At 48.3% G+C, this 13,648-nt stretch overlaps 2 protein-coding genes across 2 annotated transcripts in view; one reads left to right on the forward strand and one right to left on the reverse strand.

Moving 5' to 3' along the window:
* Positions 1 to 13,648, forward strand: part of LOC137457937 (zinc finger protein 252-like) — a gene marked incomplete at its 5' end in the record, with an annotated part of 104,501 nt that overhangs the window by 66,490 nt on the left and 24,363 nt on the right. The gene's annotated exons all lie outside the window — the stretch shown is intronic.
* Positions 5,488 to 6,486, reverse strand: LOC137457946 (olfactory receptor 14A16-like). Its single transcript, XM_068169695.1, has one exon. It carries the CDS (start codon positions 6,418 to 6,420, stop codon positions 5,488 to 5,490), a length of 933 nt encoding a protein of 310 aa, XP_068025796.1. The 5' UTR covers positions 6,421 to 6,486.

Consider the following 13,648-nt stretch of genomic DNA (forward strand, 5'->3'; position numbering starts at 1 on the left):
CTGGAGAGGTATCCTGTGCCTGCTCAGTTGCCAGGCCACAAGCAGGCTGAGGCCTTGGACCAGCATTGGAACATTAGGGATGGCTGAGAAGCTCCTAGGGCAGGAGGAGCCACATGGCCTTGAGGTGAGTGTGAGGTCACTGCAAACTCCAATCCCTTTGTGTCATTGGCCAGCAGCAAGCCCAGGGCTGGGCTGGGGACTGTGCCATCCCTTGTGCCTGCCAAGCTGAGAGGAAGCAGCAGGGAGGTGCATTGGCTGTTGCTTTACAGCTGGAGGTTCTGCTTTGTGCTCAGGCAGAAAGGCCTCTGGCAGCAACCATTGCCAAAGGCCTGGGATGGAGCAGAGGCTGAGCAGAGTGCAGAAGGCCAAGTGCAGCTGTGCTGTGGCAGGAGGAGTGTGGCCACCCAGACACAGAAGTTGTCTTCCCCTGCACTCAGCCCTGCTGTGACCACATCTGGATTCTTGGTGTCTGGCTTTGGGACTTTGGCTCTGAAGGACTTTTGAAGAGACTGAGAAGTTTCAGAAGATATCAGCAAGGACTGGGGTGGAGAGCCTGAGGGACTGGGGCGGAGAGCCTGAGGGACTGGGGCTTCTGGAACCTGGTGAAGTCCAAGCTCAGGGCACTACAGATGCAGTGGGCACATGCTTGAAATCTGGGAATGATGCAGCTTCCAGTGACTGTGGGACAGGAAGACAACCTCCATAGAGTGCAAATTTTAGGGTCCAGAGTGGAGATGTTCTGAGGTGGTTTGAGGCCAGGCAGATCCTTTCTTGCCCTTGAGAGTATAAAAGAGTTGAGGAGAAAGAAAGGAAACTCAAAGGGGATCCTTGTGGTCCTAGAGGCCCTGGCTCTGTGTTTCAAGAAATGGCCATGGAGAACAGACAGAGCAGGGAGGGTACAGAAATGTCATAGTGAGAGCTGCTAGAAAGCAAGATGGGTGTCAAGAGCATGAAGGGAAAGAGCTGCAGGCATGGGGCAGTGTAGCACCACCTGCAAGGATGAAACCTGAGTAGGAATGAAGTCTTTCTCCTCCTGTCTATAGCAATTGCCTCTGCCACCAAGGCCAAGGAGGTCAAACTTTAGCTTGAGCCACTCTGCATCTGACTGCCCAGGCTCTGTGGTCAGGGCTTGGCCTTTCTGCTGCAGAAACCAAACCCAGTGTGGGGGACAGTGTAGGACAACCTGTGGTGGGGATGGCAATGATCACTGGCAAGGCTGGAAGTCATCAGGTGAACCCAAGGCTTTGCCTTCTTGGCTATGGCAGTCATCCACAACCAAGGCCTGTGAGGAGACTTCCTAAGGCACCAGGGGGTCCTCAGTGCTTCCTTAAACACCCCCAGGAAGGCTGGGGACTGCCATCCTCTTGTCCTTCTCTCAGCATCACAAACCCTACACCCCACAGCACCTGAGGAGCCTTGACCCATACATGAGGGGCAGCATCTGCCTGCCCAGGCACTGTGGTCAGGGCTTAGCCTTTCTGCTCCATAAACCAAACCCAGAGTTTGCTCTCCTGCACTTTGCCTTTGTTTGCTGCAATCATGGCCTCCACTGAGCTCTCTAAGGAGCCCTTGGGAGGCTTTGTTGGTAATGCCCCTCACTGGGGCCAATCAGTGCTTCAAGGCACTTTGTGTTTTCCTTCTGACTTCTGGAGAAGTTTCTTCAGTCTTCTCTCAGTACCTGAGGTTCCTGCAATGAGTCCCAAGTGCCCTAAGGAGATGTTTGTGTCTCTGCAATCCTCTTCAGGATTTCAAAGTGCACCTCACAAAGCTCAATTATTTTATGCCAAAGATAAAATATTTTACTCCATTTCAGTTCAGAGCAGAGATGATAATTCCCCAAGTGACACTGACCCAGGCTGTCTCAGCAGGACATCTGCACTTGCAGGAACATCTGTCCTTCAGGGCTGACATTGAGTGGACAACTTTGCTCCTCACCCTTTCCAACCTCCCCATTGCTGTCACTGCCCACCTGGGGCTTACAAAGTGATTCAGCAGAATGTGTTCTAATCCAAGAGCCTCTGAATGACAGAGTGGATAAGGACAAAGCTGACCCTGACTGACTGCAAGGGATCCTGAATTCAAATCTATTTCTATGGCAGTGCCTGGAGGCAACCACAAAGCACACAAACATAGGGACAGAGCTGGCTGGGTCCAGTGCAAAATAGAAACCTTGCCCCTGGTGACAGCAAAGGTGTCTGTCCAAAGACAGATGGTGAGGAGGATGGCAGAGAGGCTGCCCTGGAGTTTGGTTTCCTTCTGCTGGAGCTCAGGGCAAACCCTTGCAAAGCTTTGGCATTCTTAGGACAAAAGAACTGAGCCTGGAGAAGTCTGACTTGCTGCTGGCCCTTGGTGCAGGTTGTGCCTGAGAGATGTCTGAGTGGGGGAGATGCTGGACACAGCTGCTGTGATCCAGGAGAGCTCCAAGGCTCTGGCTTTAGGGTCACTGTTTTTAGAGGGGGAGATCATTGACTTCCATCAGGGGTTTCTCTGATCTGGAGAACCTTGGATGCTGAATCATCCTGGGATCTGTTGCCACTTGCACAGACCCTGAAGATTTTGACCTCCAAAGTTTTCTCTCAGCTCCCTGTTGGCTGTGATCCAAGCACAGATGCACTGAGCTGGCAGGAGGTGACAAACCCCCAAGCCATAGGGAGAGCAGTGCAAGGCTGGGAGAGCAAGGGTGCAGCACACCAAGGACACTTCTCAGTTCTCTATTTCTCTCTGTCCTGATCCATCCCTGGCTTACCCTGGGCTACTTCATGGTCTAGGCCTTTTCTTTCTTTCTTTGTTTTTAACCTAAAATGAGAATGCATGTTGTGTTATAAGGAAATTTTACTCTCCCATTAACTATTTAAAACTAAGGCAAACTGGTGAGGTGACACAGAAATCCATAGGAACATTTTCTCTAGTCACACAACAATTAAACAATCATAACAGCCAGTCCTAATTCACACGGTGCTGTGGTGCATTCTTCTGAGTGATGCTTTTGATCCCAGATTACCATAGCAGTTGTTGTGATCGATGTTCGACTGCATGGGAAATGCTGTGTGCTCATGGCCTTGATTCCTCTGCCGTTGTTCATTGCGATGATTGCAGTTGGCATGGGGTAGACATTTCTTGCTGCTATCACTAAACCCCCTTAGCTATAAAATATACATCCTCTCTTTTGTTTTGTTGATTTTTTCTTGATAGATTTTTAAACTATTTTTTTAATTTTTGAATTTTATTATTTTTATTTTTTAATTTAATTTCTATTTTTAATTTTAATTTTAAGTATTTTATTTTTTAAAGCATTTTTTCTTAATTTTAATTTTTAATCCAATTTTTAAAATTTATTAATTTTGATCTTATTTAGAAAATATTTTAATTATTTTTGTATGTTTGTTTTATTTAATCTTTTAAAAAAAATTCTAATATTTTATTTCAATTTTAAAATATTAATAAATTAAAAAATATATTAATTTTTTAATGTAATCTAATATTTAATTTTTTAATTTTATTTTGTTTTGGTTTTATAATTTTTTAACATTTTAAATTTTTTTTTATATTATTCTTATTTTTATGTTATTTTTGAATGTTATTTTAATTTTATTTTTTAATTTTAATTATTTTAATTTTAATTTTTAAAATCTAATTTTTAAATGTAATTAATGTTTTTAATATGCCTTTTAAATATTTTTTCTTTTGTTGTTATCTGTATTTTTTGGTCTATAACTTTTAATAATTTTTTAGGTAATTTTATTTTTCTTTTAAATCTACTTTTATTTATTGATTTTTTTATAGCTTTTAATTTTTCTTGCATTTTATTTAACATACTTTAATCTTGTATTAATTAATTTTTAAAGTTATTTTATAATCAAATTTTTTAATTACTATTTTATTTTATTTTTTCCTTTTTTATTTTATTTTATTTTTTCCCTTTTTATTTTCTTTTTAATCTTTTTTGTATTTAATATTTTGTCCTTATTTTTCATTTTAAATTTTTGTAAACTTTTACTTTGCTACTAATCCTTATGCTTTTTGTTAATAGTTATTTTTTGTTAGTAATCCTTATGGGGTTTATTTGTTTGGGTTTTTTAAAATTATTATTATGTTAAATTGTTTTTTATATTAAATATTTTTTCTTTCTTTTTTATAATTTGTTTTTTTATTATTATCATTATTGTTGTTATTTTGTACTTTTACTTTGCAGTAGTACTTTGTGCTATTAGCCAAACACCAAACTCAGGTGTGAGAGGCTATGCACCAAAATGGACTCTCCAGACTTTCTATTAGCTGAGGAAGGAGGTGGATGTGGAAAGTTTAATACATCTGATTGGTGCCTAAAGATTGAGGCCAATGGGGAGGCAGCAATAAATATAGCCACCAACAGCAGGGAAACAGCTCATGGACCAGTCCATACCTGGAAAGGACTGGAATGGGACACATTGCCTTGGTTGCCTGGTGGGCCATGGGTCAAACGAGTGTCATTCTTCTCTCTTTGTGCAACAGCAGCTCTAATCTTTCTACCATGTCTGATACCCTGGTTTGTATGGCTTATCCATCCTGCAGTCAGGCAGGTGCAGGTTGTAGCCATATGAAGTGAGCCAGAAATGGCTATAAAAAAGAGCAGTATGATGTATCTGCAAATAAGACCAACATCAGAAATGAGCCAAGAGGAAAGGATTAAGTTAATGATGAATGAATATTGTGAAGACAATTATTAAAGCAAGGAGAGGAGGGGTTGATGGGATCAAAAGGAGGGAGTGTCTTTACAAAGGAAGAATTGGCTAAGAGGGAGTTGGAAGAGAAAGGGAGGAACCAGGCAGTTCACCTTCTCTATGTGTATGCAAATCACAAAGGGGCCTCTGCTAAGTCCCTTCCCTTGAACCTTGCTGTCAATCAGTAGGGGTCTGTCCCAAGATAGCAGACACTGAACACAGCCTGAACTGCTGAACTTTTAGGCCAGAGCACAGGCTTAACAGACTACTGAATGTTAACTTCTGCACCCAGAGAAGTGGAGAACCTAATTTAAATGAGCATAGGATGTATGAAGCAGGGACGGTTCATGTGAAGGGGGACATCTAGCAGGGGTTTTGGGAAAGACTAAATCCTGAGCACCTGAGACAGTGGGGAAAGGGAGAGGGAGGTTTGTGCCCAGAAATGTAGTATAAAAGGGGAGCTGTGCCTTCAGCAATGAGAGAGACCCCCACAGGGAGCTGTCCTGTGGACTCTGCCTTTATTCAAATAAAGTTTTACAAGACTCCTCTGACTCTGCTATGAATTTCTAGATGGGAAGAATTTTTCCTTCCATGTTGCACACCCAGGGAGCACAGCCTCTCATGTCTGCAGCCTCTGGGTCACAGCACTGAATCAGAAATGGTCTGAAGAAGCACTCTGGTGGGGAAACAACATTCTCACAAGGGGAACATCACCAGCAGCAGCCAAAAAGAGAGAAACCAAGCTGTGAGTGACATCAGAACTGCTCTGCAGGAGACGACAAAGAGTTTATTGTTTCTGAAAGCATCCAGGGATCTGTTTGCTCAGGGCAGCCTTGAGCTCCTGGTTCCTCAGGCTGTAGATGAGAGGGTTCATTGCTGGAGGTACCACTGAGTACAGAACTGACACCACCAGATCCAGGGATGGGGAAGAGATGGAGGAAGGCTTCAGGTTTGCAAAGATGGCAGTGGTTAGAAAAAGGGAGACCACAGCCAGGTGAGGGAGGCAGGTGGCAAAGGCTTTGTGGCGTCCCTGCTGAGAGGGGATCCTCAGCACTGCCCTGAAGATCTGCACATAGGACACCACAATGAACACAAAACAGACAAATAATAAACAGGCACTGAGCAGAATAAGCCAAAATTCCCTGAGGTAGGATGAGGAGCAGGAGAGCTTGAGGATCTGGGGCATTTCACAGAAGAACTGGTGCACAGCATTGCCCTGGCAGAGGGGCAGGGAAAATGTATTAACTGTGTGCAGCAGAGCATAGAGAGCCCCACAGGCCCAGACAGCTGCTGCCATGTGGAGACAAACTCTGCTGCCCAGAAGGGTCTCATAGTGCAGGGGTCTGCAGATGGCAACATAGCGATCGTAGGACATGGTGGTGAGGAGAAAATACTCTGCTGAAATGAAAAAGAGAAAGAAAAATAGCTGAGCAGCACACCCTGAATAGGAGATGTCTCTGATGTTCCTCAGGGAATTTGCCATGGATTTAGGAACAGTGGTGGAGATGGCACCCAGGTCAGTGAGAGCGAGGTTGAGGAGGAAGAAGTACATGGGGGTGTGGAGGTGGTGGTCCCAGGCTATGGTGGTGATGATGAGGCCATTGCCCATCAGGGCAGCCAGGTAGGTGGCCAGGAAGAGGCAGAAGTGCAGGAGCTGCAGCTGCCTTGTGCCTGGGAATGGCAGGAGGAGGAAGTGGGTGATGGAGCTGCTGTTGGCCATCTGCTGCCTCTGGCCATGGAGACCTGTGCAAGGAGGGAAAGGCAGTGACAAGTTAGGGCACACTTCTCTCAGCCTCATTGTAACCTCTGTCCTTGAGCTGCATGAAAAATGGATCAGCTCAGTCCCGTCACTACCAACCACCGATGGTTCATCACAGCTTCAAATGCAGCAGGGACCCAGAATTGCCATGAAGATTCCTCTGGAGTCAGAACAGAAAATGACCAACAGCCCAAACCCATCAAAAGAATGTCCCATGGAGAGGTGATGAAACAGGCAGCAGCTCTGCAGTGCTGCAGAGACAGTGAAGGGAAGAGAGAAAGGCAGAGGGGCTGGGGGTGAAGAGTTCTCCTTACCCGGCTAAGCTCACTGCTGCTCACAGGATGGAACTGAAGGGCTTTGGTCCTCCTTCTGTGTGCACACTCCAGGAGCCTTCAGCTGAGCGTCCACTGCCGAGATGGAGATGCCTCCAGGATCTACAGCTGCAGTGTCCTGCACCCACAGCCTCACTGTGTCAGTGAATGCATTGACTTCTCCTGTGAGCTCTCAGTCATCCTCCCAGTTCTGGCCACCTTGAAGCTCTCTCTGCCTTCTTCATCTCCCTGAGATCTTCTGGCAGTGTCCTCAGCCCTGCTGTGCTGTGCTGTGCAGAGGAGCTGCTCCTGGCCAGAGCTTTGTCCTGCAGCACTGCCTGCTTGCCAGCATCTCCCTGCAGTCCAGGAGCCTGGCCCAGCTCAGCAGCTCAGGACCAGCCCAAAGCATTTAAAGGAGCCCTCTGGTGGCTTTGCTGCCAAGTCCATGAACTTCAGAGACTGAGAAGCTGATGAAACCTCTCCAGAAGTCAAAATCAGCTTCAAACTCTGAAGTTTCTTCTACTGTTAATGGGTCCCAGGGAACCATACTGGGAAAGTATCCCCAGGGTCTGGTTAGGAAGCAAGGGAAGCATCACTGGAGGCACTGAAGCATCTCCAGGCTGTGGTGAGAGCAGAGAACTGAGGCAGTGCTGACAGTTCAGGACAAGCAGCTAAAGGTGGCACTGCTCCTGAGGAAACCTGGAGGGGTTTCATTGATCCAAAGGGCCAAGCCCTGACCTCCAGCACCTGGCAAGGCAGATCCCATCCCTCACCTGTTGCTCAGGGCTCTGCTGGGTGCAGTGGGGAGTGAGGATGAGCAGTGACCAGGGTGGGACCTTGTCAGGTTTTACTGTGGTTTGCCTCTGAAAAGTAATGAAATGTACCTTTAAAAATACTTTTGATCAGATGCTTTGTGCAATAAAAACCTCTCCAATTAGCTGCAGAAACCTTGGCAATAATTAGAGTTTCAGCAATATTTAATGAGCCCCATGGAGTATTTGGGGCTGATTACATCATCCTTAGGTACTGCCAGGAGACTCTGCCAAGCTACTGCCAAGAAACCTCTCAAGAAGTCCAAGTCAGAAGAAAACTCCAAAGTACCTTGAAGCACTGATTGGCCTCACTGAGGCTTGTTACTTACAAAGGCTCCCCAGGGACTCGTTAGAGCAGCTTGTTAGAGGCCAGGATTGCAGGGAGACAAAGGCAAAGTACAGGGGAGAAAAACTTGCCTTTGGTCTGTGAAGCAGAAAGGCCAAGCCCTGACCACTGCCCTTGCAATAGAAGAATCTCAAAGCCTCAAAGCCAAGTTTCTCCTCACAGGCCTTGGTGGCAGAGCCAACTGCCAGAGCCAATGGCACAAAGGCCTTGGTCCTGTTGGGCCTCTCATCCTTGCCAGAGCCCTTGGCCATCCCTGCTGCAGCCTCTCCTACACTGTCCCATGCCTGCAGCTCTTTCCCTTCAGGTTGCTGACACCAACCTTGCTTCCCCAGCCAGCTCTCCCCCTGACATTTCCATCCCTTCCTTGAGCTGTCTCAGCTTTCCCTGCCATTTCCTGACACCTCTGGATGGCCTCATGCATAGCAGCTCTGCCCTTTGAGGGACATTTCTTTGGCCTCATCTCCACTCTGAACCTTCCAAGCTGCACTGTGTGGAGGTTTTGTTCTCTTCCCACTCCCCAGAAGATCTCTATCCTCTCTGAATTCACCTTTCAGCCATGTGCACATTGCTCTGGCAGTGCCCTGATCCTCCATTCAGCAGGCTGATGCAGCCCAGGTCTCTCAGGCTCTCCACAGTGATGTCAACCCCATCATAGTAGATCTCCTCTGCAGCCTCTGCAGTTCCTCTCCATTCCTTCAGTCTGGACATTCCCAAAGCCAGACACCAAGTGTCCAGATGTGGCCACAGCAGTGCTGAGTCTGGGGGAGGACAACATCTGAGTCTGTGTGGCCATACTTCCTGCCACAGCCCAGCTGCAGTTGGCCTTCTTCCCTGTGTGCAGGGTTTGCTTGACCCCAGTGCATTTGGAATGGTTCCTCCCAGATGCTGTGGTGCCTTTCTGACTGGGGATAGGACACACCAGAAACTCCATCTCTGAAGAACAGTCAGATAGTTTGTACTGTGATGGGGCCCAGTCTCTCAGGGAGTGGGTAAGGGGATATGGTTTGTACTGGGAGGAGTCCTAGAGGAGTGGTTAGAGGGCTTCAGGTGGTGTAGCCTTTCCTGGTTGTGGGCACAATCTGTACTGGGAAAGAGTCCTGTTACAGTTTTATAGTTGGCTGCACCAGGGGAAGTTTTGGCTGGAGGTGAGGGAAAGTTCTTCCCAGAAAGAGGAATTGGCCACTGGGATGCGCTGCCCAGGGAGGGTGGAGTCACTGTCCCTGGAGTGTTCATAAAATATTGGATGTGGCACTTGGAGCCATGGTTTAAGTGTCAGAGGGTGTTGGGTAATAGATTGGACTTGATCTCGGAGGTATTTTCCAACCTGGCTGATTCTCTGTTTCTGCAATTAGAAGGTGAAAGGAAAAGTCTGAACACAGCTGGTGACCAAACCAATGCCTGGTGACAAACCCAAGAGATTTCAAAACATGCAGTGAAAGGTGAGGAGAACATCTCCTGCCCTGCTGATGGAATGAGAAACTCAAGAGTCTCCCAAAAGCAACAGAAAGAAGGGAAAAGAACCTCAGTAAAGTCTTGTTCAGTGTTGCTCTATGAACTGCAGACAGGCCTTAGGCCTGGTCCTTGCAATGGGAGCTTTGGAGAAGACAGAGGCTTAGGGCCTGCTCTTGAAGGTGACATTTGCCCCAGCTCTTCCCAGAGAGGTCCTTGCTGTCCCCTGTTCTGCTCCCTCAAGCAGACCAGCACTCACACATGCCCTGCACTCTAACAGCCATGCAAACAAAAGGGAACAAGCTCAGGGTTATTGCTCCAACCAACTGCTTGAGACTGAAGCCCAAGGCAGGAATCCACAACCATAGCCAGGCCCAGAGCTCTGAGAAGCCCCAGGTGGTGTCTTCCTTTTGCACTTCATGCAGAGTCTGCTTGGTTCCCATATCTCACTGATCACAGAATGGGCTGGGCTGGAAGAGACCTCCAAAGGTTATCTTGTCCAACCTTCCCAGGGACAGCCTCAACTACATCAGGTTGCCCAGAGCCCTGTCAAGCCTCACCTTAAATCTCTTCAGGGATGGGACCCCAACCCCCTCCCCGGGCAACCTGTTCCAGTGTTCCACTACCCTCATGGGGCAGAACTTGTGCTGGCTCCTCCTTCCTGCACAATCCTGCTTTGTTCCCATCTCTCACCCATGTCTATGGATGTCCTTCCTCTCTCATCCATGGAAACACAACAGCTTGTGTTCAGTGTTGTGCCCACTCCTCCTTGTGAAGCAAAGACCATGCCTGGAGCCATTCCCTCCTGAGCAGCTATTTCTGCAACCTGTTTCACTCCTCCCTGGGAAGCTGATCCTGCACCTGCAGTCCTATTCCAGAGGACTGGGAGAGCAGAGATCTTCACCATGGCCTTTTCTGCTTCACTTTCTCCTAACCAAGGCAGAAAGCATCAGGCAAAGCTGTGCCAAGCAGAGGCCCTTTCCTTTGCAGCATTGTTTCATTTGTGCCATTTCACATCTCCTTGGACCCAACTTGGAGTCTCTCACTGATCAGCCACAGTTGTATTTGGGAGCACTGCCCCAGGGGCACAGATTCCTGACCAGCTGAGGGTTAATCTTTTCCTGCCTTTACTGCCACATCTCCAAGACTTTCCCTTTCCTCCTGGTGCTTCCCACCCTGTGTATTTATTCCTCATTATGGGATGGCAACAGCCTGGATGGATGCACAGCCTGAGTGTTCTTCCCACAGAGGTGCCTTGACTTCAGGCAGTCAATGTTTGCTAATCAGTTAGGTTGCATCTCTGGACACATTTGGAATGTCTCTTCTTTGGATCAGGAGCCTCTTCCATCCCCATCCTCTGCTTCTAATTCTGGATTATACTTAAGAGAAGTGTTCATCCACAAGCTCAACAGGATCCACCAGTGTGCACCTGCAGCCCAGAGAGCCAATTGTATCCTGGGCTGCATCAAGAGCAATGTGGCCAGCAGGGCCAGGGAGGTGATTATCCCACTCTGCTCCACCCTGGTCAGACCCCACCTGGAGCTCTGTGTCCTGTTCTGCAGCATCTATTACAAGAAGGATCTGTAGGGGCTGGAAGGCATCCAGAGAAGGGCCATGGGGATGAGCAGAGGGCTGGAGCTGCTCTGCTATGAGGACAGACTGAGAGAATTGGGGCTGTTCAGTCTGGAGAAGAGAAGGCTCCAAGGAGTCCTCCTTGTGGTCTTCCAGTATCTAAAGGAGGCTATAAGAAAGCTGGGGAAGGACTATTTAGGGTGTTGGTAGGGATAGGACTTGCTCCATGGGGGAATGGAGCAAGACTTGAAGCGGTGAGATTGAGATTGGATGTTAGGAAGAAATTCTTCCCCATGAGGATGGAGAGACACTGGCACAGGTTGCCCAGGGAGCTGGTGGAAGTCTCATCCCTGGAGGGTTTTAAGGCTGTGGATGTGGCTGTGAGCAACCTGCTCTGGTGTGAGGTGCCCCTGACCATGGCAGGGGGGTTGGAGCTGGATGATCCTTGAGGTCCCTTCCAACCCTGACAATTCTGTGATTCTCAGTATGTCCAAGAGGTATTATCAGGTATTGGAATTCCAGTGAATGCCCTCCCCCCTCCAGCCCTTCCTTAGGGTTCTCAGGGCACTTGGTGCACTCCCAGCAGTTGCTCTCATCAGCTCTGTGTTGTGTTCTGTGTCCATCCAGAATGGACATTTGCTACCAAGGGCTTTCTTTCTAGATTCAGGTGATGAGATTTTCAGTTCCCTTTCTCCTTCTCTCCAGCCTGCTGTTCCTTCTCCTGCACTAGTGCCTGCTTGGACAGGATCCATGTGATTAAGAGGAACCCAGTGGCAATTTCTGGGGAGCCTCAGATTCACTAGAGGTGATCTGCACCATGCAATGTCGAGAGCAATGTGAACCCTACAGCACTCAAGGGAACAAATAGTTCGAGAGCAGCCCCATGGAGGACCTGGGAGTTCTGGTGGGCAGCAAGTTCTGCATGGGACAGCAATGTGCCCTGGTGGCCAAGAAGGCCAATGGGATGCTGGGGTGCATTTGGAAGAGTGTAGCCAGCAGATCCAGGGAGGTTCTCCTCCCACTCTACTCTGCCCTCGGGAGGCCCCACCTGGAATATTGCATCCAGTTCTGGGCTCCCCAGGTCAAGAGGGACAGGGATCTGCTGCAGAAGCTGTGAGGATGCTGAAGGGACTGCAGCACTGCCTGATGAGGAGAGGCTGAGAGGCCTGGGGCTGTTTAATCTGGAGAGGAGAAGACTGAGTGGGCATAGGATCAATGTCTATCAATATCTGAGGGCTGGGGGTCAGAAAGGAAGGGACAGGGAGAGCCTCTGCTCACTTGTGCCCTGGGATAGGACAAATGCAATGGATGGAAACTGCAGCACAGGAAGTTCCACTTCAACAGCAGGAAGAACTTCTTTACTGTAAGGGTGACAGAGCCCTGGAACAGGCTGCCCAGAGAGGTTGTGGAGTCTCCTTCTCTGGAGACTTGCCAGCCCTGTCTGGATGTGTTCCTGTGAGACCTGCACTGGATTCTATGGTCCTGTTCTGGCAGGGGGACTCAGAGATCTCCAGAGGTCCCTCCCAAACCCTAACATCCTGTGACCCTGTGAATTGTCACAGGGCTCTGAATCCAAAGGAGATCCCAGCAGGAAATACCAAGGCTCCAGCTATAAATCATGAAGTCTGAGCTTCATCTTCAAGGATCCTTCTGAAGTCACCTTCCACTGCCCCCTTTGGGCTCTTCTGGGCTCTCAGCTAATGCATCCATGTGGCAAGTCCAGCTGCCTTCAAAGCAGTGTAAGTTGTTCACAGAAGCTGAGAGGCTCTTTCCATTTCACTTGAGGGACTCCTGATTGTCATGGGTTGAGTTGACTCTGCTGCTGTTATCCAGACCATGCTGCAGCCATGGCAGCCTCAGAAATGAAAGTGCTGGCTGGAGCAAAGGATGATGGGGCTTGAAGTTCAGGTTGCAGCATGGGAGCCTCCCTGTTCCAGTTGCTGCTTCTGGGTTCTGGGATTTTTTGGGTGTTGGCTGCTCTGCTAGGATGGCAGTGGGACAGGGAGGGATAGGGGAGCAGCTCCCTGCTTTGGGCTTTTGCCTTGCTTGCTTCTGCTTGCTGCTGCTTTCCACTGTGCCTTTTCTGCACACAGGCTGAGGTCACTGTACTTTTGTATTCTGATGATCTGATTTGCTAAGGAAACTCTTCCCTCATTTGTTTCTGTATCAACACAAAGCGGGTTTGTGTGGTGTTCTTTTCCCCTGAGTTCTGTGTTGGGGGAGGCAGAGAGTTTAAGCTGCTGGTTCAGATGAACCCATTATATTCTTTTTCTGGAGCCCATTGTGGGGCAGGAAAGCAGCTGCCTTAATGAGGACAGATTTTGGCAGGAGACAAAAGGATTGTGGTAACAAAGAGATAAGAAGAGGATTCAATTAGGGCTTGAGGCTTGTCAAGAGAGTTTGACAGAAGTTTTCTTTCCTGTGGTGTGTTCACATTGTTGATGGATTTGTTTTTGGGGGCCTGATGAGCTGTAGTCCTGTTTGTGCTGCTGCTGGTGCTGAGTGTTAGCTTAGGGCAATGGCTCAGAGCTGTGCTGTCCACTGCTGGGCAGCTTGCTCTGGTTTCATCCAGGACACTCCCAAGGAAACCACTGTGAGATCTGCCCAGATGCTGGATACTGAGGAGTGGCAGGGGGTGGGGGAGGGAAGGGGCAAATTCTTAGGCTGGTGGTCACCTCTGGTGCTTTGGAATTTCAGCC

Source organism: Melanerpes formicivorus, unplaced genomic scaffold, assembly GCF_026170545.1.
Source record: "Melanerpes formicivorus ecotype bairdi unplaced genomic scaffold, bMelFor1.0.p_v2 SCAF_212, whole genome shotgun sequence".
Classification (NCBI taxonomy): Eukaryota; Metazoa; Chordata; class Aves; order Piciformes; family Picidae; genus Melanerpes; species Melanerpes formicivorus.

What these genes read in the sequence shown, in the direction of transcription:
- LOC137457946 (XM_068169695.1), bottom strand. Translation starts at nt 6,420, where the DNA reads ATGGCCAACAGCAGCTCCATCACCCACTTCCTCCTCCTGCCATTCCCA.